The sequence below is a fragment of the Ursus arctos genome, unplaced genomic scaffold (assembly GCF_023065955.2).
Source record: "Ursus arctos isolate Adak ecotype North America unplaced genomic scaffold, UrsArc2.0 scaffold_24, whole genome shotgun sequence".
In the NCBI taxonomy this organism is placed as follows: domain Eukaryota; kingdom Metazoa; phylum Chordata; class Mammalia; order Carnivora; family Ursidae; genus Ursus; species Ursus arctos.
The window spans coordinates 5,199,761-5,227,691 of NW_026622919.1; the positions used below are offsets into that span (position 1 = coordinate 5,199,761).

At 45.5% G+C, this 27,931-nt stretch overlaps 1 protein-coding gene across 1 annotated transcript; it reads left to right on the forward strand.

Annotated features, from left to right (window-relative positions):
• Positions 1-327: 327 nt before the first annotated feature.
• Positions 328-25,943, forward strand: PRPSAP1 (phosphoribosyl pyrophosphate synthetase associated protein 1). The gene is made up of 10 exons (XM_026484088.4): positions 328-528; positions 4,339-4,391; positions 8,302-8,368; positions 13,987-14,159; positions 15,456-15,571; positions 16,029-16,084; positions 16,664-16,809; positions 23,675-23,745; positions 24,543-24,689; positions 25,193-25,943. The coding sequence occupies exons 1-10, from the start codon at positions 359-361 to the stop codon at positions 25,349-25,351; spliced, it is 1,158 nt and encodes a 385-aa protein (XP_026339873.1). The 5' UTR covers positions 328-358; the 3' UTR covers positions 25,352-25,943.
• The last annotated feature ends 1,988 nt before the right edge of the window (positions 25,944-27,931 follow it).

Consider the following 27,931-nt stretch of genomic DNA (forward strand, 5'->3'; position numbering starts at 1 on the left):
GCGGAGAGATTCGTGAGGCTTCCCTGGGCAGGACAAACTTTAGAAGAGTTGCCCACCACCCTGCCCTCATCTGAGATGGCGGCTCCGGGGACGCTCTAGCCGGCGCCTCGCAGAGTCCCAGAGGGGGCGGTGTCCTCGCCGCCGGCTCTGAGGTGGCTGATACGCTGGTCGCAGCGAGCGTGGGTTCCGCCCCAGCCCTTGGCGGCCTCGGGTACGGGGACCGTGAGGGTCTCGGGCCTCTCCCCTCCCGTTCCTGGGGTCTCGGCGCCTTCCCTAGACGGACCCCCCAGCCTCGCGGCCGCCTCGGTCAGAGCCGCTCCGGGCGCCCGTCGGCCGTAACCGCGCCTCGGGCCGGACGATGCCCAAGAAGCTGCTGCTGCTGCCCCCGCTCTCCGCGTCCTCGACCCTCCGCGCCCCGCGAGCCCGCCCCGCCGCCCGCCCGGCCATGAACGCCGCCCGCACCGGCTACCGAGTCTTCTCGGCCAACTCCACGGCCGCCTGCACCGAGCTGGCCAAGCGCATCACCGAGTAAGAGGGCGGGGGCGGGCCCTGGCCGGGGGGCTTCCCGACGCCCCTTCCCTCCGCGTCGCCCTGCACCCGGGCCGCGTCCTGCGGGTTCTGGGCCGGACCGACCCTTGCGGGTGGCCCTTCTCCAGCGGGGACGCGTTCGGCCGACTCTCTGACCTCTCCCCGCGCCGGGTTCCTTGCACCGCTCGCCCTCCCTCGCCCCACTCCCACTTCCCGGGTGGGGGGAAGGCAGCCGTCACCCCCGGAGGGAACGCCTGGCCGGGGGGGCTCTGGGTGCGGCTTCTTGTCCCACGGTGAGAGTTGACCTCGGAGACCGGTCGTCGCCACTCCCAGGTCTCCCCGGTGGGCCCGAGGCCCGCAGGTCCAGGAGCTGTGACACGCACGACCGGGCCTGGCGGCGCCAGGGGACTACTACGGTTGGGGGGCGGCGGCACTGGGGGGGGGGGCGGCTGCAGGGCCTTGCCGGTGGAAGGCGCAGGAGGCACTAACGAAGCAGAGGTGGAGGGGAGGGCCGTAGAACAAGGCAGCTCCAGGGGAACAGATTGGTCTGAGTTGGTGGAAATGGTAAGTCTAACCGTTTTTCCTAAGTCGACTTTAGATTCCATCATTTGAAGTAAAGTCTTTGCCTTTCCGTGTGTTTTTAACCCAAGGAAGCCTGTGATCTCAAGTGGCTTCTGGGGTCTGACAGCTCTGAGATGCCTTCCCAGTCTTGCCCCTTACTACCCTGTGGCACTGGGCAAGAGTACTTTGATTTTCCTGCATTTCATTGGTAAGATAAGGACAGTGCTATCTACTGCACAGGAACATCGTGAGCATGAACAAAATAATGTAGATAAAGCATGTAACAGAGCAGAGGCTCACAGTGGCCCTCTGAAGAATACCTCCTTTCTAGTTGGCTCTGTTGGAGAGTCCCAGAGCTCTGATGTAAAGGAAGGGCCTTAGGAGCCCTTTCCAGATAAACTTGGGACAAATGTAAGATATAAAATGAATAGCTTGTTGTTTCTTTTTTTAACATTTGAAGTCTTTTTTTTTTAAAAAGATTTTATTTGCTTATTTGACAGAGAGTGCGCGAGCAGGGAGAGGGAGAAGCAGACTCCCGGCTGAGCAGGGCTCATCCCAGGACCCTGACATCATGACCTGAGGCAAAGGCAGCCGCTTAACTGAGCCACCCAGGCGCCCCAAAGTCATTTTTGTATCTTAAACAATTTACATTAGAGTTCCTCTGGATTTTTCAGAGTTGATAAATAATTGGAAGTACCTGTTTCTAGATTCTAGATGGAAATGTAGAAGAGAAAGTTTGGTCATATTTTCGTAGTAATACCTATGTTCTCTTCAGTTGGAGTTTTAAGTGAGATCAGAGGAGTAAATCCTTTTGCAATCTACTGCCTAGTTTCTGTTTCTAACCCCTGATAAATGTCTGGCTTTTTGAGGCCAACTAAAATGCTAACTTTAAATATAAAGCTCATATTTGTTTATTTTGGGTCAAATTTTTACCACAGTGACCTTGCTGAGGAAGGAGAGCACATTTAAAAGGTCAATGGTTTTGCTTTTTTAAATATTAGGTTCTTCCCTACCTTGTTCCAGAAATGTTTTAAATTACTGTAAATAATATTTGTAAATACTTCCTTTATCTGTTTCATATCTGGAGTTCCTGAGTAAGATTTTATTTGAAAAAAGGCCTTTACCACCAGGCAAATTTTGAAGGTCCCTGAGGTTGTGATATTTTATTTCCATGATTGTTTTTGGATCTGAATTTCCAAGCAGGGACTTTCAGGCTTTTTTGGTTATGCACTTTAATCAATAAAAAAGTTAGGTGGGTTCCATTCCCAGTTACACGTGTGTTAGAATTAACCTCTACTATCCTTCATCCAGCTTCAATTTAGCAGCTTTTTGTTACTCTTATTTCATTTACTTTAACCATCTCTCACCTTTTTTTGGCTGTAGTTTTGTTTTTCTAAGTAAGCTCTATACCCAACATGGGGCTTGAACTCATGACCAGGAGATCAAGAGTTACATGCTCTACTGACTGAGCCAGCCAGGCACTCTAAGGAGTTTTTTTTTAAATTATGGTAAAATATACATAAAATGTACCATTTAACCATGTTTAAGTGTATAATTCAGTGGCATTAAGTACATCTATAGTGTTGTGTAACTGTCACCAGCATCCATTTCCAGAACTTTTTCATCATGCTGAACAGAAACTCCATATCCAACTGACTCCCCAATCCCTTCCCCCTCAGTGTCTGGTAATTTCTGTTCTACTTTCTGTGTCTGAATTTGCCTATTCTAAGTACCTCTTATAAGCGGAATCATGCAATATTTGTTTTTTTTGTGTCTGACTTATTTTATTTAGAATAATTTTTCCAGGGTTCATATTATAGCATGTATCAGAATTTAATTCCTTTCTAAGGCTGAATAGTATTCTGTTGTAGGCCTGACTGGAATAAGTTTGTTTGTTTATATTGTGTACACTATTTGTTAATTGTTTATTTATCAAGAGAAATATTTTATACCCCAGGATTCATGTTTCATAGTTGGGGAACACAGGTCAGTGGCAAATTTCCATGGAACACAACCCAAAGAAATTCTTTATGTTCCAACATCACTTTGCACTCCAAAAGACACTAGCCTTCTTTTGTTTGTTGTTGTTTTTAAGATTTTATTTATTTATTTGACAGAGAGACAGGCGCAGAGAAAGCACAAGCAGGGGGAGCAGCAGAGGGAGAGGGAGAAGCAGGCTCTCGCCTGAGCAGGGAGCCTGATGCGGGGCTTGATCCCAGGACCCTGGGATCATGACCTGAGCTGAAGGCAGCCGCTTAACCGGCTGAGCCACCCAGGTGCCCCAATACTAGCCTTCTTCATCTCAAAATCTACCATGGAATTGTGATTTCTGTAGAAATCTGCATATGTCTCTTTTTTTTGGTTCAGCCACAGCAGACTCAAGAGAAAGCTGCAACCCACCGGGGTACAAGAATGCTCAACAGTCTGAAATGGCAGATGCTTGGCCAGAAGGCCTTGCCTCTGAGGTGTTGTCAAAGCCTCAGTGAAAGCCACGGTAGTCCTCCATACGAGCCTCAAACCCCAAGTCCTTGCTCGCTGCTCCACTGCACACCTGGCTGGAGTATTTCTAAACAGATTCCACTCATGAAAGTGGTAATGCTAGCTGATAACTAAAAAAACCTACCACGGGGGTGCCTGGCTGGCTCAGTCCCTGGATCGTGCAGCACTTGATCTCCAGGTCATGAGTTCAAGGCCCACGTTGGGTGTAGAGCTCACTTAAAAATAAAATCTTTAAAACAAAACAAAAACCTTTGATGCCATTAATTCCTTAATATCATTTAGTATCAAGTCCTTGTTCATATTTCCCTCACTCTCTCAAAAAGGGCTTTTTATACTTGGTTTGTTCAGGATCCAAACAAGATTCACACTGCATTTGGTTAATGGCACTGAAGTCTATATGCCTCTGACGATTGAGGCCTTTACCTCTGGCTTGTGGTTTTGGAACTAGTGGTAATAACCACGTTTGTTTGGGAATGATTTTGCAAGACTGTTATGATTCAGAAAACAGTGAACTAGACCTGAAGCTTTGGCCGCGGACCCGGCAAGAGCAGTGTGTCACAGGATGCTGGGTACTTGAAGCTGCTTCTGGAGCGGTAGCCGATCCGATCCGTGGTTCTTAATGCGTTAAACTTTCTGAACTTTCTGTTTTTTGGGAAAGAATGCTGGCCTAGTTGTTTGTTAAACATATACATATGAACTGGAGGGTTTTTTGTTAAAAGAACATTCTTAATTGCCTTTTTCCTCCCCTAGGCGTCTTGGTGCTGAATTGGGGAAATCTGTGGTCTATCAAGAGACCAATGGAGGTGAGTTAAAATGGTTTCTTTTTTTTTTTTTTTAAAGATTTTATTTATTTATTCGACAGAGATAGAGACAGCCAGCGAGAGAGGGAACACAAGTAGGGTGAGTGGGAGAGGAAGAAGCAGGCTCCTAGCGGAGGAGCCTGATGTGGGGCTCGATCCCATGACGCCGGGATCACGCCCTGAGCCGAAGGCAGACGCTTAACCGCTGTGCCACCCAGGCGACCCTACTGTGCCACCCAGGCGACCCTAAAATGGTTTCTTAAACATTCTTTGTTCTTTATGTTTAGTCAACAGACATGTTTTTAAAAGGCAGACATTACATGCAACACAGAAACATTTTTCTCTTTAACATCAGGTATAAGTCATTTCTCTCTACTTCCTCCAAGTCTTGATTTCTTTCTTTGTTCTCTTTCTTAGTCCCCTTCCCCTTTTCCCAAGATAATGCAAACGTCCTGTCATTTTACAATGAAAAAAGGAGAGATGTAGAGAATATGTTTTTTCTTCTGTATTGGGCTACACTTGATAAATACCTTTTACACATATCTGTCTCATTAGGTCCTCAGCTGGCTTCAAGAGCAATCTGGTACCAGGTAGTAATGACTTATTGAAAAACCATCTTTGAGTTCTTTGATCTGCAAATTTTTCTCTCAAGTCTCTTGTAGACTCTCATTCTGGGTTGATAACCCATTTTTGCTGCCGTCTGCATTTCTGTGGAAAATTGTAACATTAATGATAATGCTTGAAAGCACTTTGTTGATGGCCGGTGTCCTAGGAATGCTGCATCATCAGTCTCCCTAGTGGGGCCACGTACTTCCGATTAGAGTGCCCTGTGAAGACAACTTAATAGAAAATAATTTGGAGCTATTTTTGCAAAGTTGAAAGCCTAGGTTTATGATTCTGTGCTTCCTTTTTTCTTTCTGAGATACAACTATGATAAATTAGTAAGACATAATGATGTCCAGGGATCTAAAAAACCAAGGTATTTGAAAAGGGAAAGATAATTTAATGGATAGTTTAGTGGAAAGCACTTACGCCCAGGAGGTTATACATTCCATGCGTGTTATAAGTAGCCCCCAGATATCCTTCAGCCAGCTTCCACACTTAGTAACTTGGTTTTTGGTTGTTTTTTTTTTTTTTTCAAGTTTTCTTTCTTTCTTTCTTTTTTTTTTTTTTAAAGATTTTATTTATTTATTTGATAGAGAGAGACAGCCAGCGAGAGAGGGAACACAGGCAGGGGGAGTGGGAGAGGAAGAAGCAGGCCCCCAGCAGAGGAGCCTGATGTGGGAATCGATCCCAGGACCCCGGGATCATGCCCTGAGCCAAAGGCAGACGCCTAACGACTGAGCCACCCAGGCGCCCCTCAAGTTTCATTTCTTTAAGTAATCTCTACACCCCATGTGAGGCTCGAACTCGCGACCCCAAGATCAAGAGTCCCATGCTCCTCTGACTGAGCCAGCCAGGTGTCCCCATACTTAGTAACTTTTTACTTGGTGACGTTAGAAACTTTACTGCCAAGACAGGAGGTGTTGGTATTTAAAAACCTAACGGTGGGGGCACCTGGGTGGCTCAGTCCATCAGGTATCCACTCTTGATTTCTGCTCAGGTCATGATCTCAGGGTGGTGAGATTTAGCCCCGAGTTGAGCTCGGTGGGTGGGGTCTGCTTGAGATTCTCCCTCCCTCTCTCTCTGCCCCTCCCTCTGCTCGCTCCCGCTCTCTCTCACTCAAATAAATCTTTAAAAACAAAAAACAAAACAAAAACCCTAAAGGTGAATGCAGATAGGTAAGCTAGTCTATTTAGCAATAACGATCTTAATTTATTGTGATAGCGTTTGGGAATCTCCTGAAAATAAGCACTAGAGGAGAAGGTGGTTCAATGAAGACCTTTATCAGGACGCCTGGGTGACTCAGTCAGTTTAGCCTCCCGACTCTTGGTTTTGGCTCAGGTCATGATCTCAGGGTCCTGGGATTGAACCCTGCCTCTGGCTCCGTGCTCAGCTGGGGGTCTGCTTGAAACTCTCTCTCTTCTCTCCCTATCTAGGCACATGCTCTCTCTCTAAAATAAATAAATAAATCTTTATTTAAAAAAAAAAAATGAAGACCTTTTTCTCAATCCTTCCGTCACTGCTCTAGGTCTCTTCTCCCCACCCCCTCCAGCTGTTGCTGTAGCTTGCTAACAGGCCTTCCTACCTCCATTTTCAGTCTTCCTAGGTCATCCTACTCACCTCCACCAGGGTGTTTCCAAAATGGAAATGTTTTTGACTTCCACTGCTGAAATCCTGCAGGCTTAGCATTCGCACGGGCCCTCTGGGATCTGAACTCTGCCCACTCACTGCTTATCGTCCGTCCTATCTTGCATGTGTGCTGTGACTCACCAATACACCTTCAGTCTGACTGCTTCTCACACCTCCGATGCCGCCCTCTTCCGGCTTACTGTCCTTGCTTGTCGGGACTCCGTCAAAACCAACTAGGGCAGTCTCCTGCTGCCACTGTCGCCCTCCGGTTTTCTTCACTCAGCAGCCAGAGATCACACCCCCTCCCATCCTTGATTCCTCCAGTGGCTCTCCTGTCACCCTTAGAATGAAGTCCAGACTCCTACATGGTCTGGCGCCTGCTGGCCTGACCTCTCTCCTCCTTATTCCGAGCAGGTAACTGGGTAGCCCCCCGTGTGGCACGCTCTGCTCCCAATATCTCTGCATGTTCCATGCTCCCTTCCTCGTACACATTCCAGCTTGCAATGAGGCCGTTGTTCCCACCCCTTTGTTTTCTCTCCTGGTCTTTTTCTTTTTTCTTTTTTTAAGATGTATTTATTTGAGAGAGAGAGAGAATGCACAAGAGTGTGCACGAGTGGAGTGAGGGGCAAAAGGAGAGAATCCTCAAGCATATTCCACACCGAGCAGGAAGCCCAATGCAGGGCTTGATCCCACGACCCATGAGATCACAACCTGAGCCGACACCAAGAGTCAGACGTTCAACCGACTGAGCCACCCAGGCACCCCTCTTTTTGTTTTTTTTAAGTAGGCTACGCGACCACCCAACGCTGGGCTTGAACTCTTGATCGTGAGATAAAGAGCTGCCTGCTCACCCGGCTGACCCAGGCAGGTGCCCCCATCTCCTGGTCTTTTTCTGGCACATCGGCCTGAAAGTCTGCCAGCCTTTGGCATTGAGTCATCTCTCCTGAATCAGCCTTCATCCACTTGGTCCACATCCTCCCCTTTGGGATCCCAAGGACAGGGCCTGACACACAGGAGACCTCGGCATTTGTTGAAAGAAGGATGTTAACCTTTGACCTCTTTATTTGCTGTAGACTTTTCCCCAAGACTGTCATCTTTATTTTGGTGATGGATTTTATTTTTTGAAACTTGAGATTTTCTGTGGACCGGTTGGTATTACTTCTGCCTTTTGGTGTATTTTTGGCTTATTTTCCCTTTAGCTTCACATTTGTTGCATACGTACTTGTCATTCTGAGATCGACTGAGAATTTGTTTTGGTGCACTGGATGAAGTGTTGGTTTAGATTAATCTCCACTCCCTCGAAATGCTGCCTAAGTACTGTATCATGAAGTGCTTTTCTTTCTCTTTCTTTCTTTCTTTCTTTCTTTCTTTCTTTCTTTCTTTCTTTCTTTCTTTCCTTCTTTTCTTTTCTTTTCTTTTCTTTTCTTTTCTTTTCTTTTCTTTTCTTTTCTTTCTTAGATTTTATTTATTTATTCGACAGAGACAGCCAGCGAGAGAGGGAACACAAGCAGGGGGAGTGGGAGAGGAAGAAGCAGGCTCCTAGTGGAGGAGCCTGATGTGGGGCTCGATCCCAGAACGCCAGGATCACGCCCTGAGCCGAAGGCAGACGCTTAACAGCTGTGCCACCCAGGCGCCCCATGAAGTGCTTTTCTTAAACTATAGAACTTTTTTAATTTTTCAGAAACAAGAGTTGAAATAAAAGAATCTGTTCGGGGCCAAGATATTTTCATTATACAGACAATACCCAGGTAAGAGCTCTACTTAGTGTCCCTTTTCCTCTAAAAATCTTAGTGATGTAATTCACTTTGTTATCATGTGAACAGTTGAGTTTTCTTTCACTATAAATGCGTTTGCATGTTAAACTGAATCCTTCCCAGAATCCAGTTGTAGGCTTTTGACATTCCTACTCTGTCTGTCACATTTGTACTATTGATCTTCCCCTCCAAGCTTAGATCACTCCAGGGGAAAAATACCTTCCTTACCTCCAGACCCACTGGGCTCAGTGCACGTCTGCTCCGCTCTGCTAAAAAGCTTTTTGTCTTTAGATGCAGTGCATAACTGCTACTGATTTGTACCCATCAAGACAGGTTTTGCACTGTATGTATGTTTTTATTTATTTATTGTTATGTTCAATTAGCCAGCATATAGTACATCATTAGCTTTTGATTGCACTGTATTTTTTTGCACAGTGGCCCATTTCTAGCTGTATTGTAGATAGCATCTGCCACCGCTTCCCTTAGGGGAAATCCTAGCCTACCTGAGGGTGACCTTCCACGTGGGATTATCTCCTCTCATCCCCTCCCAGGGAATGGGGTAGTTAGGCTATGTGTATCTATGAAAAACGCAGACCTTCATGCCTTGGTTAATGTAGGTTCCTGAGACTGTCAGTAATAAGAATGGCGCTGAATGCCAGCAGTGTGCGCCCGCTTTCGTGTATCATCTCGTCGGTAGACCACATGGGGCTTGGAAGCTATTGTGAGCCTCAGGGACAATGTGACTTTTAAGAGGTAGTATATATGTGGGGAGCCTGGCTGGCGCAGTTGGAAGAGCGTGAAGCTCTTGATTGTGAGTTGATCCCCACTTTGGGCGTGGAGCCTACTTAAAATTTAAATTATTAATTAATTAAAAAAGAAAGAAAAATATGTATTTGGTTTTCCTTTCCTGGTGCTGAGCTCCTAAAATCCTTGGAATTTCCTAAGGGATAAGAGCAATAAAGGTGTCTTTTGTTATTTAACAACCCCCGTTTCAGCCTAGATAACTGGGAGAAGGGGGCTCCACATGGGGGCTGGTTGCCAGGAACCAACCAGACCCACCAGCGGTTAAGAGGGATGGAAAGTTCAGCCCCCCCCCCCCCCCCCCGGGGTGGTAGTGGTGGTGAATCGGTCATCAGTAGCCTATACAGAGGTGCCTGCGGCGAAAACCTGCACGCTTGTGCTCTTTGTCTGTGCTTAGCGGAGGTCGGAGATCCGGAGATCCGTAGGAAGATTCCAGGAAGCGGAATTGCTGGGTGTAAGTAGTAGTATGGGTAGGTGCGGCGCCCTCTAGTCCTCCAGCAATTTGGGTTTTGTGCTGGTTGCCTCCGGGTCACGGCATTCTTCTTGCCTCGTGCTTTGTCTGATGCTGCATCTTGGAAGTTAGGGGAAGACCTGAGGGTCTTGCCTGGGAGTAAAATGCGGGTAGTGAGGGCGCTGGGACATGCCTTGGGCCGCCCTCTGGTGTTGTGCTTATCACCCTGGCTTTTGTCCTTGGCGAAGGGTAGGGCCGCGTTGTCCTCACTCCTGTTGCTGTGCTGCCGGAGTAGCTTCGGGCCGGGCTCACCTTCCAAAACCACTCAGAGCTCGCAGCCTGTCTCTCGACCGCTGCGGTCGGTAAATTTTTGATTGTTGAGGGTGGAATTTAGTTATTTGGAAATGGCAGAAAGCCATTCTGAAGGAAGCGATTATGTTGCCTGAGTGAAATGTGATACCCGAGGAGCTTCCAATTATACTGAGCAAGGGAAGGAAGTAAAATGGATAATGAAGCTTACCAAGTGTTCCTTGAAGGACAATTTCCCTGTTTATGTTACAAGCTCTAGCGTGTTGATGTAACGTAAGAAGGGTCACTAAAAGCACATGTGTATTTGCGGCAGATGATTAATTCTTGGGGTTGGGGGTCGGGGAAATCCTACACCATCACCGTGTGGTCGGGACTTCTATCTATGGTGTTGGCCTGTCTTTGCAGTCCTGCGTAGTTCAATTGATGTATATAGACCATGTCTGTTTCCTCACATTTGTCTTTGTCTATCAAAAATGATAGTGCTAATATGGTTTCTCTCATCTCTGGAACATAAGAACTAGGAAGATCGGTAGGAGAAGAAAGGGATAAAGAAAGGGGGGGTAATCAGAGGGGGGAGTGAAGCATGAGAGACTGTGGACTCTGAGAAACAAACTGAGGGCTTTGGAGGGGAGGAGGGTGGGGGAATGGGATAGGCCGGTGAAGGGTAGTAAGGAGGGCACGCATTGCATGGTGCACTGGGTGTTATACGCAACTAATGAATCATCGAACTTTACATCAGAAACCAGGGATGTACTGTATGGTGAATAACATAATTTAACAAAATATTTTTAAAAAATGACAGCACAGTAAGGGTCGAATTTAATATAGGATGTCCTTATCTTAGGGGAAAGAAAAACAAGTCAGTTGGTAAACAATTAAGATTGTCCTGCTTAGATACAAAGGCTACGAGAACTAGCCAGCTTGTACTTGGAACAGTCTTCGGGAACAGATGAACAAAGCAGAGGCTGCCAGCCAACTTCTCTTCACCCTGCTAGCCCACAGATTAACTGCCTGGTGTCCAGTTTGTCTAGTGTCGGGCACTGAATGGAGAAAGCCAATGTGACAAAGACTCTTTTGTCGCCTTCCTGACCAAAGGGGTGGGGTGTGGGAGGCTTTCCTTAGCCTTGGGCTGGAGGATGTTGAATCCCTTGGCATTGGTCATTAGGAAGAGGAAAAAGTAGAAAATGAAACCTCATATGGCAGAAATTAGTAATTAATGAAAGGAAAGTTACACTGAAATCAAGGCCCTTCCGAAATCGTTCATCTTGTTACATAACATCTTACTACCTGGGCCCACCTTGCGGTGTGCTATCAAAACCTCATTGTAGCCTGTGGTTGTGTGTTACAAATGCTGTCACAAAGCCAGCTAAAAGCCCACCACCTGGACAGATACTCTTCCAGAATCTATGAAATTAACTTCAACTCTAAATATATTGTTGCATTGAGATCTGACGTAAGAAACCACGGCCAGTGGAGCTTTTATACTGCCACACACTGTCACACCAGTGGAAGGTTAAGAAAGCTCTGTATTTCTTTTTTTTTTTTTTAATACTTTATTTTTTTTATCTGATGGAGAGCGAGAGAAAGAGCACAAGTAGGCAGAGCAGCAGGCAAAGAAAAAGGAAGGAGCAGGCTCCGCACTGAGCAGGGAACCCAATGTGATGCAGGGCTTCTGTCCCAGGACCCTGGGATCATGACCCGAGCCCAAGGCAGACGCCAGCTGACTGAGCCACCCAGGCGCCCCGCTGATTGTATTTCTAACGTCGTCAGACAGTCTGTATGCAGAAGAGGACTTTTGCTATAGTGTGTATGATGCCCGGTGTTCAGTCCAGACATGGACTCCTGAGTTATTTACACACTGTCCTCCAGGTACTGTGCAGCCTCCCAGCTTAACATTCAGGACCTACAAGGCATCATTTTAGGTGATGTGATGGGGAGGGACACACTCCCCCCTGTGGAATCAAGTATGAAAGTCTTTGGGAGGCAGAGCATTGAGTTAGATGTGCTCCTTCTTGGGACACAGGATTACCGCAGGGGTCCAGTGTGGGTCTCTGGCATTTTCTTGAGATGTGGTCAGCCTTGTTTGCCAGTTTATCTCCACCACTTAACACAGTGCCTGATTCACATTGTTCAGTAAATATTTGTTGAGTGTATGACTAGACTAAAATTGACCAGGCATAATGAACTCCCAGGTATCTAAGAGTGTTTGCTAAGTGTTTTGTCCTGATTTTACCAGAAGATTGTGTGTCCTCTAACCTTTTGATGCCAGACTTGAGACATTATTAATTTGAGAGTATAAGGAGGAAAAATGCTCCAGTGTATTTCAGAGGAAGGAAACAACTGGAAAATAGTGTAACCTGTCAGCAGTCTGAAAGAAATGTCGTAGTTGTTTTGAAGTCAAGTCCTGAATCAATTCTATCTACCCCCCTGGGAGAAATGCCTTTATGACAGAAGCCTGAATACTTACAGAAAATCCAAATTACAAAGATGAGGTTGGGAATTCCCTGAGTTGAATTTGGACATGGAAAACACCGTCAGAGGCCAAGGAGGTCTTTGCAGTGTCTCACTCCCAGGCGCGCTAAGATGGGCAGTCTTGGAGGGAGAGAAAAACAAACCGGAGGAGACCGGGAGGAAATGGTCTCTGTCCTTCAGGCTAAAAAGCAATCTCATGATGAGTATTTCATTTAACTACTGAAGCATTATGAAGTCTCTGCTGTGTTGATGGCAAGCTTTCCGTTTTGCTCTAAACGAGGGCAGCACCACTGCTGCGTATCGGACAATTCAGGAACTGACAGCGAGAGTCTACCCCTCGCGTAGACAGACACCAAGACATGGGAAATGATCCTCTTCCTCAGGAAGGCAAGGGAGATCCACTCCTGGCCCAAAAGAGGGGGTGTTTGAGAACTCTTGGATAATCCAAGGAGGAGTGGGAAGAGGCTAGAGAGGGAAGGTTGAGTATTGGAACAGCATCCTGAGGGACCTCAAGACGCTCACCATTTTCTTTCTTTTTCCTCGGAGGATAGGGGAGAGTAGTCTGAATTGGGTTATGAGGCCCCTGGGCAGGGTACCTCACCGCAGTCATTGAACTCACGTCCCTGGCTGGGTGAGTCTGTTCCAAGCTTGGGCTAAGGAGGCATCTGCCAGGCCCATCCCCGAGGCGGGGTCCACTGCGTCTCCTCCCCAGTCTGCCCTCCTGAGCGAAGAGCCACATTCTCTGAAAACTCACCTCCTTGAAACTCAGGGAGGACCCTGTTAGGGCCACTTTTGGCTCTAGTCTCAGACCTTCGCAGGCGACATGGGGTAGAGTGACACAAGGCACTCAGCTCGTGGCCTCCCTGATGAGCTTCCTTCCGCCCTACGGTTTTTGCCTTTTGTAAGGGCAGAGCCCATCTTGGGCTCGATCAGCCGTGGCAAAGGGCAGCAGTCCACATTCATTAACGTCGGAAGTAGCCTTTCCTTTGAAGATCTTCCAGATTCATATTTCTTTGTCTCTCTGGGTAATCTTTGTCGGGCATCTGTGTATCTTGAGAAAAAAGGGATGAGATTTTTGAAAACTGAGTCCCAAGACCCGTCCATCCTCCCCCCTACCCTCTACCCCATGAAGAACAAAGAGAACAAATCCTTTCTGGCCCTGGCAGCTCAGGAGGAGGGCGGTGGGTTTCTCTTGGTATTCACAGGAAGCGAGGGCCTAGTGGGCTGGCCTGAGCCTGCGGTCCCGGCGACGGTGTCAGCGGGTGTTGGCTCGCCCGGGCCAGCGGCTGACGTCTGTTTCACGTACCACCCCAGTGACCGTGTCCCTGACAGAAGATCCAGGCAAAGATGAGCGTGGATAACCGGACTATGGATTTACATAACTGCGGATGAAAACCACAGCTCAAAAGAAGAGCTGATAAGCTTTCCCCTGGATTTGTGAGGTGCCATCACCAGCTGGTGTGATGACAAAGGGCCCACGACGCCCATCTTGGCAGCGCAGGTTGAAATGCTGACGTTTTAATCTTTTTTAACGGTGAATAAGTGAAACTAACCCCAATACACATTTCTACTGTTTCAGGGATGTGAATACAGCTGTGATGGAGCTACTGATCATGGCTTACGCACTGAAGACGGCCTGTGCCAGGAACATAATCGGAGTCATCCCGTACTTCCCCTACAGCAAGCAAAGCAAGATGAGGAAGAGGGGTTCCATCGTGTGCAAGCTCCTGGCGTCCATGCTGGCGAAAGCAGGTGAGTGTGGACACAGGCCCTGGGGTTCCCGCCCTGTCCCTTAGGACTCTGCTCATCTGGGCCCTCTGTTGAAGTGTGGTTCACTAATCCCTTTCTTCCTGTTTCCTTTTGATGGTTCTGGTTAGGATATGTGAGCCAAGGTGTAAACTCTTATGTTCTCCTTTCCTCTTTGTCTTACTTGACAGTGACGTTGTCTCTTCTCTAATCCTGGACTTTGTCATCATTCTGTCCCATCTCATCTTCTCATGAAAACTTTAGCTGCGATCCTGGTGTCAGTACGGGATCTTTTGGGCCTCAGGTGTAGGTTTTCGTATTCGCCTTGTTCTTAGCTAGAGTCTGTTGATGTACCTAATATTAAAACTGGGTTTTTCTCTTAAAAACTGCTTCTCCAGTTTATATAATCCTCCTTTTTACCCTCCTCTGACTGTCTTTCTGTAGAGCAGCTCATTCTCATTGCTTTTATTCTGTGTTTTTGTAGCGGTAACATACTTTCTGGCCTGTGAGTCAAATGTAATAACATTTGATAATAGTTGGGATTTTATTTGCCTGGCGTGTTTAAAACTCTAATATATATTCAAGTCCTGAGAAACATGTGGATTCCATTCTCTCAAAATGTGCAGTGTTTGGGGAGGAACGGGTAGTACTGGTTCTTTGCTCTGGAAGGTTTGCAGTGACCTTTGTCCATTTACAATGTTTTTATACATGTACCTTTTTTTGTTCAGCACAACTGATTATAAGAGTATGTCTTTATTGTTCTATAAGAGTACTTCTTGACTCATCGTTTTATGACGTTTAGAAATTGTTCCAAACTCTTCGATACGGATTTTTCTTCTAATACGCGTATTACTTTGCTTTTGCGTTCTAATTCCTTCTGCTGCAGCCACAGGCCTTTAACATTTCTTCCTAGATTCTTTAATCAAGGCCTTACAATATTTTACACCCATTACTTCTTCAGTGTTTATTAATTCCATATTCATATTTTTGCTTCTGCCTGATTTTTCTTAATTTTCAGGACCAAGCTAGTCATGATAGTAGGGGAGAGCACTTTTCTCTCGGCTTTAGCTCTCTGTCCATGTGGAAGGTTGTAGGCTCTTTTACATGAGGCTTGACCACATTCTTTAGCTCATTAAGTGTTGTGAAGGTTACGGATGAAGTCTGCAACTAATGTGCTTGTTCACCGTACATCCCCTGCTTTCGGTCTTCGGTTAGGAAACAGGAGTGGGCGTCTAGTTTGTGTCCACTGTAGCCATTAACTTGTAGGGGTGAACTTTGTAATTTTTTGTTTTAAAATTTCAGGTTTAACTCACATTATCACTATGGATCTTCATCAAAAGGAAATACAAGGCTTTTTCAGCTTTCCCGTGGACAACCTTAGAGCCTCACCTTTCCTGCTTCAGTATATCCAGGAAGAAGTGAGGAGCCACCAGCAAACACCCCATTGTCCTCAAAAGAGACCCTATGTAGTTTTTCTCTGGTATCAGATTTCAATATTGAAAGGCACATCGGATGATCTTTCCCTTAAGTCTCAATGCCTGAGGCAGCCAGATAGGGTCAGCATGTAGGCCTGGAGGATCATATTTTTTTAAAGACATTAAAAATGGATTTCCTTCTAAGTATCTTTAGCAATTTGCTTATGTTTTCTTAAGTGACGGTGTTAAGAAGTAATTATTTTTTGTCTTCTTGAAGTAGCAGTACTTTTGCAATGATGTTAATTGTTAAGTATTAAGTTTTAAACGTGTCCATGAAATTCTAGCGTTATTTGCTTGCTAGTATGGATCATTGTTATGAGAGGAAAAAGTGTCATACCAGCACCCAGGTGTTACTTTGTGATAACTTCTCAGTATTTTCTTATTTTCCCCTCAAATCTAGATTCCAAATTACAGGAATGCAGTCATTGTGGCTAAGTCTCCTGATGCTGCCAAAAGGTAAGTAAGTTGGACATTCATAAAAATTCCTTTTGGGTGCTTCTCAAGTCAAAATGAGCTGTTTTGGATCTCAGGGTCTGTCGTCATGTGGCCTGGAAAAGCTCATTGGCTCCAGCTTCCCCCCACGTTATTGTCCTGTTCCCCACCAGGGCTTTATCGCTAGTCTCTAAACAATACAAGGCGGTCCCTGAATTACTTGGTTTTCCTGTGGGAGAAAAGGAAGTTCTTCCTTCAGGTTCTCAGGAAAAGGAAAACAGAGGGCTATGAGCGTTTTTCAGGCAGTGGTTTTTAAGAGACCTTTTTGAACGAAGTTCCATCTTCTGAAGATGAGTGTTAAAAGTATCGGACAAAGGGTAGAACCGAAATCATCTAGAATGAGATGCTGGCCCACATCTCAACTCCTGTACCTCTTGAGGCATTTACATTCTGGCCTGGGCCTCATCTTCTAATTTGTCTAAATCATTTGCGTGTCCCTAGATGTTTGAATGATGTTTTCATTTGATGATTGATAGTGATGAGATAGCAACACTTGGGTTTTCTTCCCGTGAATTTCCCTGTTTCTTGGTGACTTTCTCATAGGGCCCAGTCATACGCTGAGAGACTCCGTCTGGGGTTAGCTGTGATCCACGGAGAAGCTCAGTGTACGGAGCTGGACATGGATGACGGTCGCCATTCTCCCCCAATGGTCAAAAATGCTACTGTCCACCCGGGTTTGGAGTTGCCGTGTAAGATGAGCTCTGTTTTTATTTCACTTGTAAATCGAAAGTTTTGAATAATATGAATGGCTAGGAGTTAATACGTATATGGATATATGCTATCTTGGGTGTTTTTGTTGTTGTTTTGGGGTTTTTTTTTTTTAAGATTTTATTTATTTATTTGCGAGAGTGGGTGAGCGAGAGAGAGCGTGAGCAAGGGGAGGAACAGTGGGAGAGGGAGAAGCAGACTCCCCGCTAAGCAGGGAGCCCAACTCGGGGCTTGATCCCAGGACTCCGGGATCATGACCTGAACTGAAGGCAGACACTTAACCAACTGAGCCACCCGGGCACCCCTTGGTATTTTTTTTTTAATTTATTTTATTTGGGGGCACCTGGTTGGCTCAGTCGTTAAGCGTCTGCCTTCAGCTCAGGGCGTGGTCCCAGGGTCCTGGAATCAAGCTCCGCATCACGCTCCCCGCTCTGCTGGGAGCCTGCATCTTCCTCTCCCCCTCCCCCTGCTGGTGTTCCCTCTCTCACTGGCTGTCTCTCTCTCTCTTTTTTTTTTTTTTTTTAAGATTTTATTTATTTATTCGACAGAGATAGAGACAGCCAGTGAGAGAGGGAACACAAGCAGGGGGAGTGGGAGAGAAAGAAGCAGGCTCATAGTGGAGGAGCCTGATGTGGGGCTCGATCCCAGAACGCCGGGATCACGCCCTGAGCCGAAGGCAGACGCTTAACCGCTGTTCCACCCAGGCGCCCCTGGCTGTCTCTCTCTCTCTGTCAAGTAAATAAATAAAATCTTTTTTAAAAATTTATTTTTTTAAAGATTTTTATTTTTAAGTAATCTCTACACCCAACAAGGCGGTTGAATTTACAGCCCTGAGATCAAGAGTCACATGCCCTTCCAACTGAGCCAGCCGGGCGCCCCATCTTGGTATTTTTAGATAACTGAATGGTATTACATTGATTTCCCCTTTTGTAAAAGAAGATGGCGTTACATTCGCAGACTGTTTAAGGACAATTGAACTAATCTGGGTAGCACTTAGCATTCAGAGAGTATGAAATGATTTTAGCTTTAGTGAAAAAGCTGTAGGTGTGAAATCTTAAGCTTTTATATTTTGGTAAGTTGGGCGATAGTAACCATTGATTGTATACCAGGCTTTGGTGATCCAGGTAACTTTGAGCACTTATTTTAGTAATATAACCCTTTGACCTGATACCTGGCTAAGTTATTTTCTTATTTTTTTTTAAGGTTTTATTTATTTATTTGAGAGAAAGAGCGAGAGAGAGAGGGAGAAAGAGTGTGAGTGAAGGAGCACTGGGAGGGGCAGAGGGAGAAGCAGGCTCCCCACTGAGCAGGGATTCTGTGCCCCCCCCAACCCCCATGTGGGGCTCAATCCTGGGACTCTGGGATCATGACCTGAGCCGAAGGCAGACGCTTCACTGACTGAGCCCCCCAGGCGCCCCATGACTAAATTGTTACTAATCCAGCAGTGTGGAGGCTGTTTATTTCCATGGAGTTTGAGTGGTAACAACTGGCATTCTATACTGGAAGATGCTTTTTAGAGGAAGGAGATTATTTCTTTTTAGAATCTGTATCTATTTGCCATAGCTCGGAATCATAGAGATTAATAGGGTGGGAAAATACCAGAATGGTTATACCTCAGACAGGTTACTTGAGATAGGCGCCTGTCTAAGGTGTAAACATTCTGATTTTTTACCCTACCAAATTTCCATCACTTCTTTTCAGAGTTTTTTTACAAGGAGGTTTTTATACAAGAGAAACAAGTAATAAACTTTTAATTTAAATATTTGGTGTTGCAGCATTTTATTTTATTTGAGGATTTCATAATCAAAGTTCTTGAATAGGCAATATAGTCCCATATTTCAAAATTTAAAAAGTATGAAATTCTTTACAGTGAAAACCTTTCCTACCCCGCCTAAACTTTTCTCTCCCTACCCCCCTCCAGCTACTCTGATCCCCAGTGTAGTCGGTTTCTTATATCCACTTAGAGGCTCTATGCATATGCAAGCAAATAACGTATTTCTCTTCCTCTATTTTCACACAGCGGTAGTATATTAAACCACATTGTTCTGTCCCTTCCTTTTCTCAGGCAAGAACTCCTTCGTCTTCAGTCTTTCAGATCTCTCGGTCTCTTACAGTTTCATAAGTGTTCTATTTTTGGATAGACAATAATTTTCTCAATCAGTCCCCTGTTGATGAACATGCAGAGTTTTTCTGGTCTTTGACTATAAAAAAGCGCCAATAATGAAAACATCTTTTGAGCCCTTATTATGTGTCACGGGTCTTCTTAGCTCTGTAGCAGAACTTCAGGCTTCGTCTTCACACAATCTTGTAGGTACCTGTGTTGTCCCTCATTCTGCCAGCAAGGCAACTGAGACACAGCCAGGAGCCGGGGAAGCCAGGGGAAGTGGGGTTTGGAGTGAAGCTTTTTATTTTGAACAAATTGCTATCTTGGAGAAAAGTTGAAAGAATAATACAGAATTCCTCTCTACTCTTCAGAGGCCCCCGATTTAACATTTATATACATAGTCTTTTCTTCTGAACCGTTTTGAGATGAGTTGTAGACATAATTTTCCGTATTCCTAAATGCTTCAGTAAATATTTTAAAAACCATACTCTCTTACGTAACCACAGTGTAATTATCAGACTCAGGAAACTGACGTTGTTACAATACTATTACCTAATCTGCAGACCTTATTCATATTTTACCAGTTGTCCCACTGTGTCCTTCAGAGCAAAGGAAAATCGTTTCTTTCTGGCCCAGAACCCAGTAAAGATCACACATGGGACTCGGTTGACCTTTCTCTTTAGTCTCATTTAATCTGGAACGGATCCTCTGTTCTTGGTCTCTTACGACCTTGATACTTTTGAAGAGTACAGGCCGGTTGTTCTATAGAATAGCCCTTTACTGAGGCTTGTTTATTTCTTCATATTCGGTTGAATCAGTTATTACTGTGATCGTGATCAAGTGCTGCTGTTTCCAGTTCCCCTTCTTCCCTCTTCATTCGTTCAGTTACGTCAGAATGGCTTCATGGAGTCTTAATTTATTCAGAGTGGTCTGATCCGTTGCTGCTGTTTATTGTAACGTTCACATTGCCTTAGACTTGGCCAAAGGGAGCCCCTTCAAGCCCCTCCTGCGTTCTTTTGACATGTTCCTGTCATTTTTTGATACTTTCTTATTTCCTGGTCCAACTAGCTGTTCCATGTTTATCTTGTACTTTCCTAGCCCTGGAATCAGTCATTCCAGCGAGCGGCCCCAGTTCCTTTAGCGGAAAGTGGTATTTACAGACCAAAAAGTGGGCTTTGAAGTGTGCGCTCAGTCACCACTCGTTACTCCCTGTGACTAACCTTGACTATTGTTCTTTTGTAAGCGACTCAGTGTATTTACAGGATAAAGACTAAGAAATAAAATTACTGGGTCCAAGGTTATTTTGGTAGATACTGCCAAATTATTGTCATATTTTCTGTGGTGGCGTACGGCAGTGTGTTCCCTCACAGACATGTTGGTGTGTTTACGTTACAACTTCGACAGCTGCTGTAGGGTCATTCTCTGATTCCTTCTTACAGATTTGGCCAAGGAAATGCGTTCTAAAAATGCTAGTTTTGTGTAATTAGACTTTCCGAATGAAATATGCTTTATATTTATAGATCAGTTATGCTTCCACTATGTTTTAATAGTTTACTTCATAGTAATGAGGACGAGGGGCACCTGGGTGGCTCATTGGTTAAGCATCTGCTTTCAGCCGAGGTCATGATCCCAGGGTCCTGGGATCGAGTCCCACATCAGGTTCCCTGCTCAGCGGGGAGCCTGCTTCTCCCTCTCCCTCTGCCCCCCTCCCTGCTTGTGCTTGTACATGCGTGCTCTCTCTCTCTCTCTCTCAAATAAATAAATAGAATCCTAAAAAGAATAGTAATGAGGATGAAGAGGTGCCCGGGTGGCTCAGTCAGTTAAGTGACCTACTCTTAGTTTTGGCTCAGGTCATGATCTCAAGGTCGTGGGATCAAGCTCCCAGTTGGTCTCCCAGCTCAGCACAGAGTCTGTTTGTGATTCTTTCCCTCTGCCCCTCCCCCTGCTTGCCCGCATGCACACGTGCACTCTCTCTCTCTCTTTCTCTCAAATAAATAAAATAGTGATGAGGATGAACATACTGGAGCGCTAGGACAGGACCAACAGTATTCACTCTCGGAATCTTGGCATTTTTTAGAAAGATGAGCTGTTTTATCTTCCTGGAACCCGTGCTTTCAGAGCAGCAGTGGTTCGCAACCAGGGTGGTTTGGCCCCACCCCTCTGAGGGTATTTCACCATGTTCAAAGGCGTTTCTGGTCTCTCCACCCGGCGGGAGGGAGGGTGCCACTGGCGTCTTGTGAGTAGACTCCAGAGAAGCTGCTGAACGTCCTTCCAGTGTAACAGAGTTACCTCGTCCAGAACGTCAGGAGCGCCAAAGTTGAGAAGCCCTGTTTCAGAGTAATTTATTGAAAGGGAAGTTGTAGGACTATTTCTGTTCTATAAGATAAAATTCATTCCATCGTGATGGCAAGGGCATCTAATGAACTTGAAAGGATTACATGTCAGTGGTTCTCTAAACACTGCTCAGTGCTTGCCACAGTGGTGAAAATTAAGAGTTTGGATCGCAAAAAGGAGAGAGTCTCACCTTCTTCGGCTTGATTTTCCTGGCTTGTTAATTTTACAAATGAAGGTGTGGTTTTCACCACTAACGTGAAAACAGACATTAGCTCCTTGAGCATCTATTAAATGTAAGTTTTGACTTGCTTGCATGTGGATAGAGTCATGAGCTTGAAAATAATTTCAGTTCCAGTCCTACTGGACGCTTTATTTTATTCTCTTTTTAATGTCAGTCTGTTGATAAAATTTGACCTTCCATGGAACTAAAAACAGACCAAAATCAAAATGGGTAAGGAGTGAGTAATTCCTCTTGGTCTTTCTTGCCCTATATTCTAAGAGGGGCAGGTTTGGTTAATTCACTCTGGGGAGAGAGTAAAAGAGTGTGTAAAACTTAAGTATGGTGGTGAATGCAGCATTATTGTACGTGGAAAATGCCAACTTGAAAAGCAAACGATAATTTCCTACTTCTTTCGAGATTTGAGGTCATTTGATAAATTGACATTTTCACTATAGTAAGTTGATGTAGTTTGTGATTTCGGGCCATAAGTAATGGTGCACAATTCATTTTATTCTTAAACAGATTGGGTTTTGTTTGAGAAAATGAAGAAAGGGAACAGAATCTTAAACAGAGGGTAGTTTTAGCACTCTATCTTTATCTCCAGTACATACCTTGCTTCTACTGAAAAATGAATGTCTAGTGTTTTATTTGGGGGGCAACCTGTTAGAAAATTGGGGACTTTTTTCTTTTTAGCCTGTGAGGTACTATTCATTCCCTCAACCCTATTAATAAAATCTGTTTCTGTTTTTTAGTAGCCACCAAATTGTACGTTCGGTTTTATCCATATCCTAAAACCAGTAGCGAGCAGAGGATGGACATACTGGGAGAGATGCTTGCTTTTTAAAAGCCTTTTAAGCCTCTATCCCAGCCATGCCTGTGGTTTTTCATGCCAAACCGATAGAAGCTTTTTGGGAGAAGCAGAGTTACAGAAAAGTACACAGGAGCACTGTGACATGTTTTCCTCATCAAACCAGAGCTGAATTGTTATTGGTCTTTGTTGAGGGATACTGGCTTGCAGTCTTCTTCTCTTTTTACAAAGGGTAATGGTCAAGAAAAGGGACCACATCTCTTTGAGAAGTGGGTAGGTCAACACAGCCATCTACCCACATGGTTTAATTAATTAATTAATTTAAGAAAAAGATTTTATTTATTTGAAAGAGAGCATGAGCCAGGGGGGAAGGGGGCAGGGGGTGAGAGGGAGAAGCAGGCTCCCCGCTGAGCAGGACTTGGGGCTCGATCCCAGGACCCTGGGATCATGACCTGAGCCAAAGGCAGTCACCCAGGTGCCCCCCACATGGGTTAATTTAAGACAGAATTTAGGGAAGCCTTTTCTAATGTTGGTGGCTTATCTTCTCCCTCTTTTAGGTGACATTTACATGCAGAGCTTTTTTGACTGACCAAGTTCAAAAAATTGCCCTTGTTTCTGGGATGGGAAATCGGGAAATGTTGATTGAGTAATAAAATTCTGTTCATCATCAAAGAGGCGCCCCTCTTTACTTTTTTTTTTTTTTTTTTTAAGATTTTATTTTTGGGGCTCCTGGGTGTCTCAGTCGGTTGAACGTCTGCCTTCAGCTCGGGGCATGATCCCAGGGTCCTGGGATCAAGCCCCACATCGGGCTCCCTGCTCAGCGGGGAGTCTGCTTCTCCCTCGGCCTGCTGCTCCCCGTTTGTGCGCGGGCGCTCTCTTGCTCTCTCTCTGACAAATAATAAGTAAAATCTTAAAAAAAATTTTTTTTTAGATTTTTAAATAGTGTCTACACCCAGCAGGGGCTCTAACCCACAACCTGAGATCGAAAGTCGCTTGGTCCACTGACTGAGCCAGCCAGGCACCCCTCTTTTTACTTGTTAATGTGGCTTCTGGAAATATAAAATTTCATGGTTCACCTGTTTCCAAACAGCACTGCTCTAGACAACCTGTTTCTGAGAGACTCCAGGTTCATTTAGGAGAATTTTCTTTTTCCCTTATTTATTTATTTATTTTTTGGTGGGCAGCAAAGCAAGGTTTGTTGAGCGACAGTATAGTACAAAGCTCCTGAGGAAGGAGGGGACCGGTTGCCCTTTGTTTTTCCTTGTTTTTTGGTTTTTTTAAATAATTTTTTTCCACCACTTCCAGGGAATGGGGTTGCAATTATATGTATTTAGTGACACATGACTAACTGGGCTTTTGTGGTTTGTTTTGTTTTGCTAGTGATGATGGCCAAAGAGAAGCCACCGATAACCGTAGTCGGAGATGTTGGCGGGCGCATCGCAATCATAGTGGTATGGTCATGTGTCGTCCTTTGCGTGCACAGGTGACAGTGCTGGCTCTTCGTAGGTTGTCCACGTGGGGATTTTATTTCTAGTAAAGATGATGGAGTTAAATGGATCCATCTATCCTTTTCTCACCCAAACTCCTTTAGGACAAGAGGAAATTTTTATGTAGTTGAACATAATTGGGGATTATTATAACCTACAGATGTGAAAAGAGCACAGGATCTCCCGTAAGAAAATTCAACCCCCAGTAAATAAACTTTGTCTTGAGGGGTCTAGGTTCCATCAGAGTAGCTGACCTACTCAACCTTAGCTTTAGAGCCACGAGAGGAACTAAAGATGAGCGGTTCCATTTTCACTAATGAGAGCAGGTGTCTCTTTCTTCATACTTCAACATGACTGTTTGCTCCCAGCTCTAAATGCCTTTGCCGGGCCTGATTACAATGGCTCGCTTTATTTCTGTGTTCTTGTCCTCTCACTTTGTCTTGAAAAAAAGTAAATGGGACACCAGCTATGTCTGATTAATCAGAAATGTGGAACAGGGAAACGAGTCTTGGCAGTCCAGAACTCTAGCTGTGCATGTCACGCGTGACCGTCAGGCTCTGCAGCTCTTTGTACCAACAGCCACGCAAGGCACGGTCCACACGGTTTTGCTGCCACTGCCCGGTGTTCTTTCTTGGGCCCCGGCAGGGAGCTCTGATCTCCAGCTGGAGAACCTCTGAAACGAAGTGCAGAGAAGAGCAGAGCGGTGTGTGTGTATAGAGATGGCGGGCAGCCCCTTACTGCTAACTCTGGTCTCTCCACAGGATGACATTATTGATGATGTGGAAAGTTTTGTTGCTGCTGCGGAGATCCTGAAAGAGAGAGGTGCTTACAAGATCTACGTCATGGCCACTCATGGTATCCTGTCTGCGGAGGCCCCCCGCCTGATCGAGGAGTCCTCCATTGACGAGGTCTGTCTGTGTTTAATGGGCCTAGAATTTGCTGCTCTCTTTTCTGTCAGTAATAAAATGGCTCCATCAATGTTGTCTAACCCCTCTCTGGAGGACCTCTGAAGTGGCCTTGGTGGCCAGCAGTGTGTTGGGACAGATGTATAGTTAGGAGTAGATGTCTGTTTTCATCTTTCAGCTTTATGTACTTGGGGATGGTTCGTATTTCAGTACAGCTCGGTACTGTGGTAGCATTTCTGTCCAGACTGGGATTCTTGGGCTCTTCCAGCTCTTACCGTTTCTGCATAAGTAGACCATGACCTTCAGAATCTTATGATTTGAACCATGTAAGCTTTTTCCTGTGTAAAGTCAGTTAAGTTTAGTTTGTAAAAACTGTACTCGGTAGAATACGGTTTCATAGTTTGGAACTTGGGCTGCGGGAACTGAATGGGGGACAGACTTTTCTGGGTGACCACATTGGGGACATATCAGTAACGGTGTTTCTCTTCCGTTGTTGCAACGACTAGGTGGTGGTGACGAACACTGTCCCTCACGAGGTGCAGAAGCTGCAGTGTCCCAAGATAAAGACCGTGGATATCAGTCTGATTCTTTCTGAAGCGATTCGGAGAATCCACAATGGGGAGTCCATGGCGTACCTTTTCCGAAACATCACTGTGGATGACTAGCCGTCACCATTGCCCTGACTGTGGAACTCCTGAGGAAAACGTGTGGAGAGCAGTGCCATCAACTTGTGTGCACAGTGTTTCCTCTCCAGGGAGGACTGGAAATAGCCTGAAGTCAGATAGTCTGTCTCACCACGTTGGGGAGGTAGTCAAAGGGCAGACAGAGCTGATAGATAAATGGCCTTAAATGTCTGCCATCGTCATCCTGTTCCTTAAACAAAAGTTAGACACTTTCCTAAAAAGAATCCCCAAATTTTGTTGATACTGAAAAGGAGTTAAGGCGGATAATCTTAACTCTTTGATATTTGGGTATTTCCACCACAGGGAGATGCGTGTCAGCGTTGAACTTGGTTAGGGAAGCTGAGTGCCCTGGTACTGTTTCCATTCTAGTCGTCCTCTCCCCAGTCAGCCTCACATAAGTCTTTTGTAGAAACCCCTATTTTTATCTCTGAGAAGCTGCTGTAGCTACAGCCACTGAACAACAAAGCCTTTGTGGCATTGCCCCAGCGAGGAGGTCAGATCAGACAGTAGCACCCTACCTCTGGATACCCACGTTGCTCTTCAATGGCAAATAAAAGAATTTGTTGTCTGGCAAGTCTGTTCGCTACATTGCAGAACCGCCCGCTCTCCTGCCTTCATGGTGGCTGGCTTCTGTCCACACAGTGCAGAAGACAATGGATACAAAATAAAGGGTGTTCCAGGTCCGTGGCTGGTCCCAAACCCTGGACACGAGTCTCCGTCTGTAGGTTCCATCCCCTTCCTAAGCATCGAAGTCAAATCCTTTTTGGAATAATGGATTTAGAAATCTAACTTTTTAAAGAACAGAACAAATTACACTTTTTCCTATGTGATAGGGGACAACACGTATGCCATTGCTCAGGACTGCACTTGACCTTTCTACCCAGCAATTAAAATACTCTCGTTTATAGCACATTTGTCAGGTAGGCCTTTTAAATGTTCAGCCTGGTCTGTACAGGACTGAATGTAATGGGAAGGAGTAGAGCCCATCTGTTGGGCAAGGAGCTGGAATTGGTTCTGTTCCTAAGGGATAGTAAAGGACAATTCACTTCTTTGTACAATTGTATTTCTCTGCAGGGACGTTTCCTTGACATTTTTATCCCTTACCTAATGACTTGAAAAGTTCCCAAGCCACAGTCAAGACTTTGAGCACATTAGCTTTTTCAAGCACACAAGTTGCCTTCTGTTAATAGTCCAAGTAGGGGAGTTTTGAGCAAGAACTTCATTATCAGATAGCATGGTGGTGGAGGAAGAGCTGTGGACTGTTGCTCAGGAGACCTGTTTCTTACTCATAAGGTCGGGCAGATGTCTAGTTCTTTCTGGGCCTCTCATCAGTTGTAAAAACGGAGGTTTGGAACTGACAGCTGAGGGAGGTCCTTTTCAACTCCAAAATTCCATTTATACATCCAGTTTATCTTTTCCTGTGTCTATAAGAACAGAGGTGTTTATATGTACTTATTAGAATATATTTCCTAGGATTAGGATTAGAATATATTCATATACGCCCTTTCCACTGGCATTTAGTGGGTCCTAATATATGCCTGCCTTGATGCCAAGTCTCAGGGCTATGCAGATGAAGTGAGGACTCAGGGAGACGACATTCTGGCCAGTGCTAGTGGAGTAGTAGCAGTAATGGGGTAACATCCTTCTGGAAAGTCACTGAACTGAGAACCAAGACGCTCACATTCCATACCCTCTAGGACAGTGGATGCCCCATCACAGGGCTTTAACTTTGTGATCCAGCCTTTTGTTTTATAGGGTAAAAGCATTAAGTGCGCAAGGCTGGAAAGAATTTGTTCTTTTGATGGTATCAGCAAGCATGCGAAGGCCCCACTGAGTGTCAGGCGCTGGGAATATGATGGTGAACAGAAATCCTCGGGTGTTAACCCTCTTGGAGGTCCTAGACTGGTGTTTAATTCCACTCCCGGGCAACACTTGGGGACAAGGGGCATGAAGGGTGTCAGTTACATTTTACCGGCTCAGACTAAAAATTGGCATTTGAGAAGTGGTTAAAATAGGAGTCCATGGTACAGAGTTTTGCATAGGTTTTCCTTAGCTTTCCTGACTATAAACACATTTTACATTTTCTGGAAGAATCTCGTGTAGGGAAGTCAAGCCCCAATTGCTGAGAGCACCAAATTCCTCTAGCCCTGTCTAATCCTGCCTTGTGATGAGCTGAAATGCTGGCACTTGACCAGATGAGTCTGTTTTGAGATAAACTAGGCCAGGGTGGCCCTGTGAAGGTCTTCCATCTGGTGGCTGATTGGAGCTGCCTGGGTGGTGAGGGGTGTTTTCCAAGTTACCCTCCTTCCTGATGAAGCAAAATGAGATCGGAACGGACCCCAAAAGGCCAAGGTCTCAGGACTGCATCCCTAAATAATGGAACTGAGCTCAGGACACACATGGTGTCTCAAATCTGTCCGTCCTTAGTGGCTGAGTGAATGAGAGGCCTTCCTAGGTTAAGGGGCGTCTGGAATCTAGGTGAGCCATAGGAGGCCTCCCCTCCCCAAACTGCTGTGCTCCCATAGCAGTGCCTTGACACAGCCCCATAGCCCCTTTAGGAGC

Bases quoted from the DNA above. Each gene is read 5' to 3' on its own strand.
- PRPSAP1 (XM_026484088.4), top strand. From the start codon at position 359: ATGCCCAAGAAGCTGCTGCTGCTGCCCCCGCTCTCCGCGTCCTCGACC. The intron at 529-4,338 runs GTAAGAGGGCGG...TTCCTCCCCTAG, and splicing joins CTGGCCAAGCGCATCACCGA to GCGTCTTGGTGCTGAATTGG. The intron at 14,160-15,455 runs GTGAGTGTGGAC...TTAAAATTTCAG, and splicing joins GTCCATGCTGGCGAAAGCAG to GTTTAACTCACATTATCACT.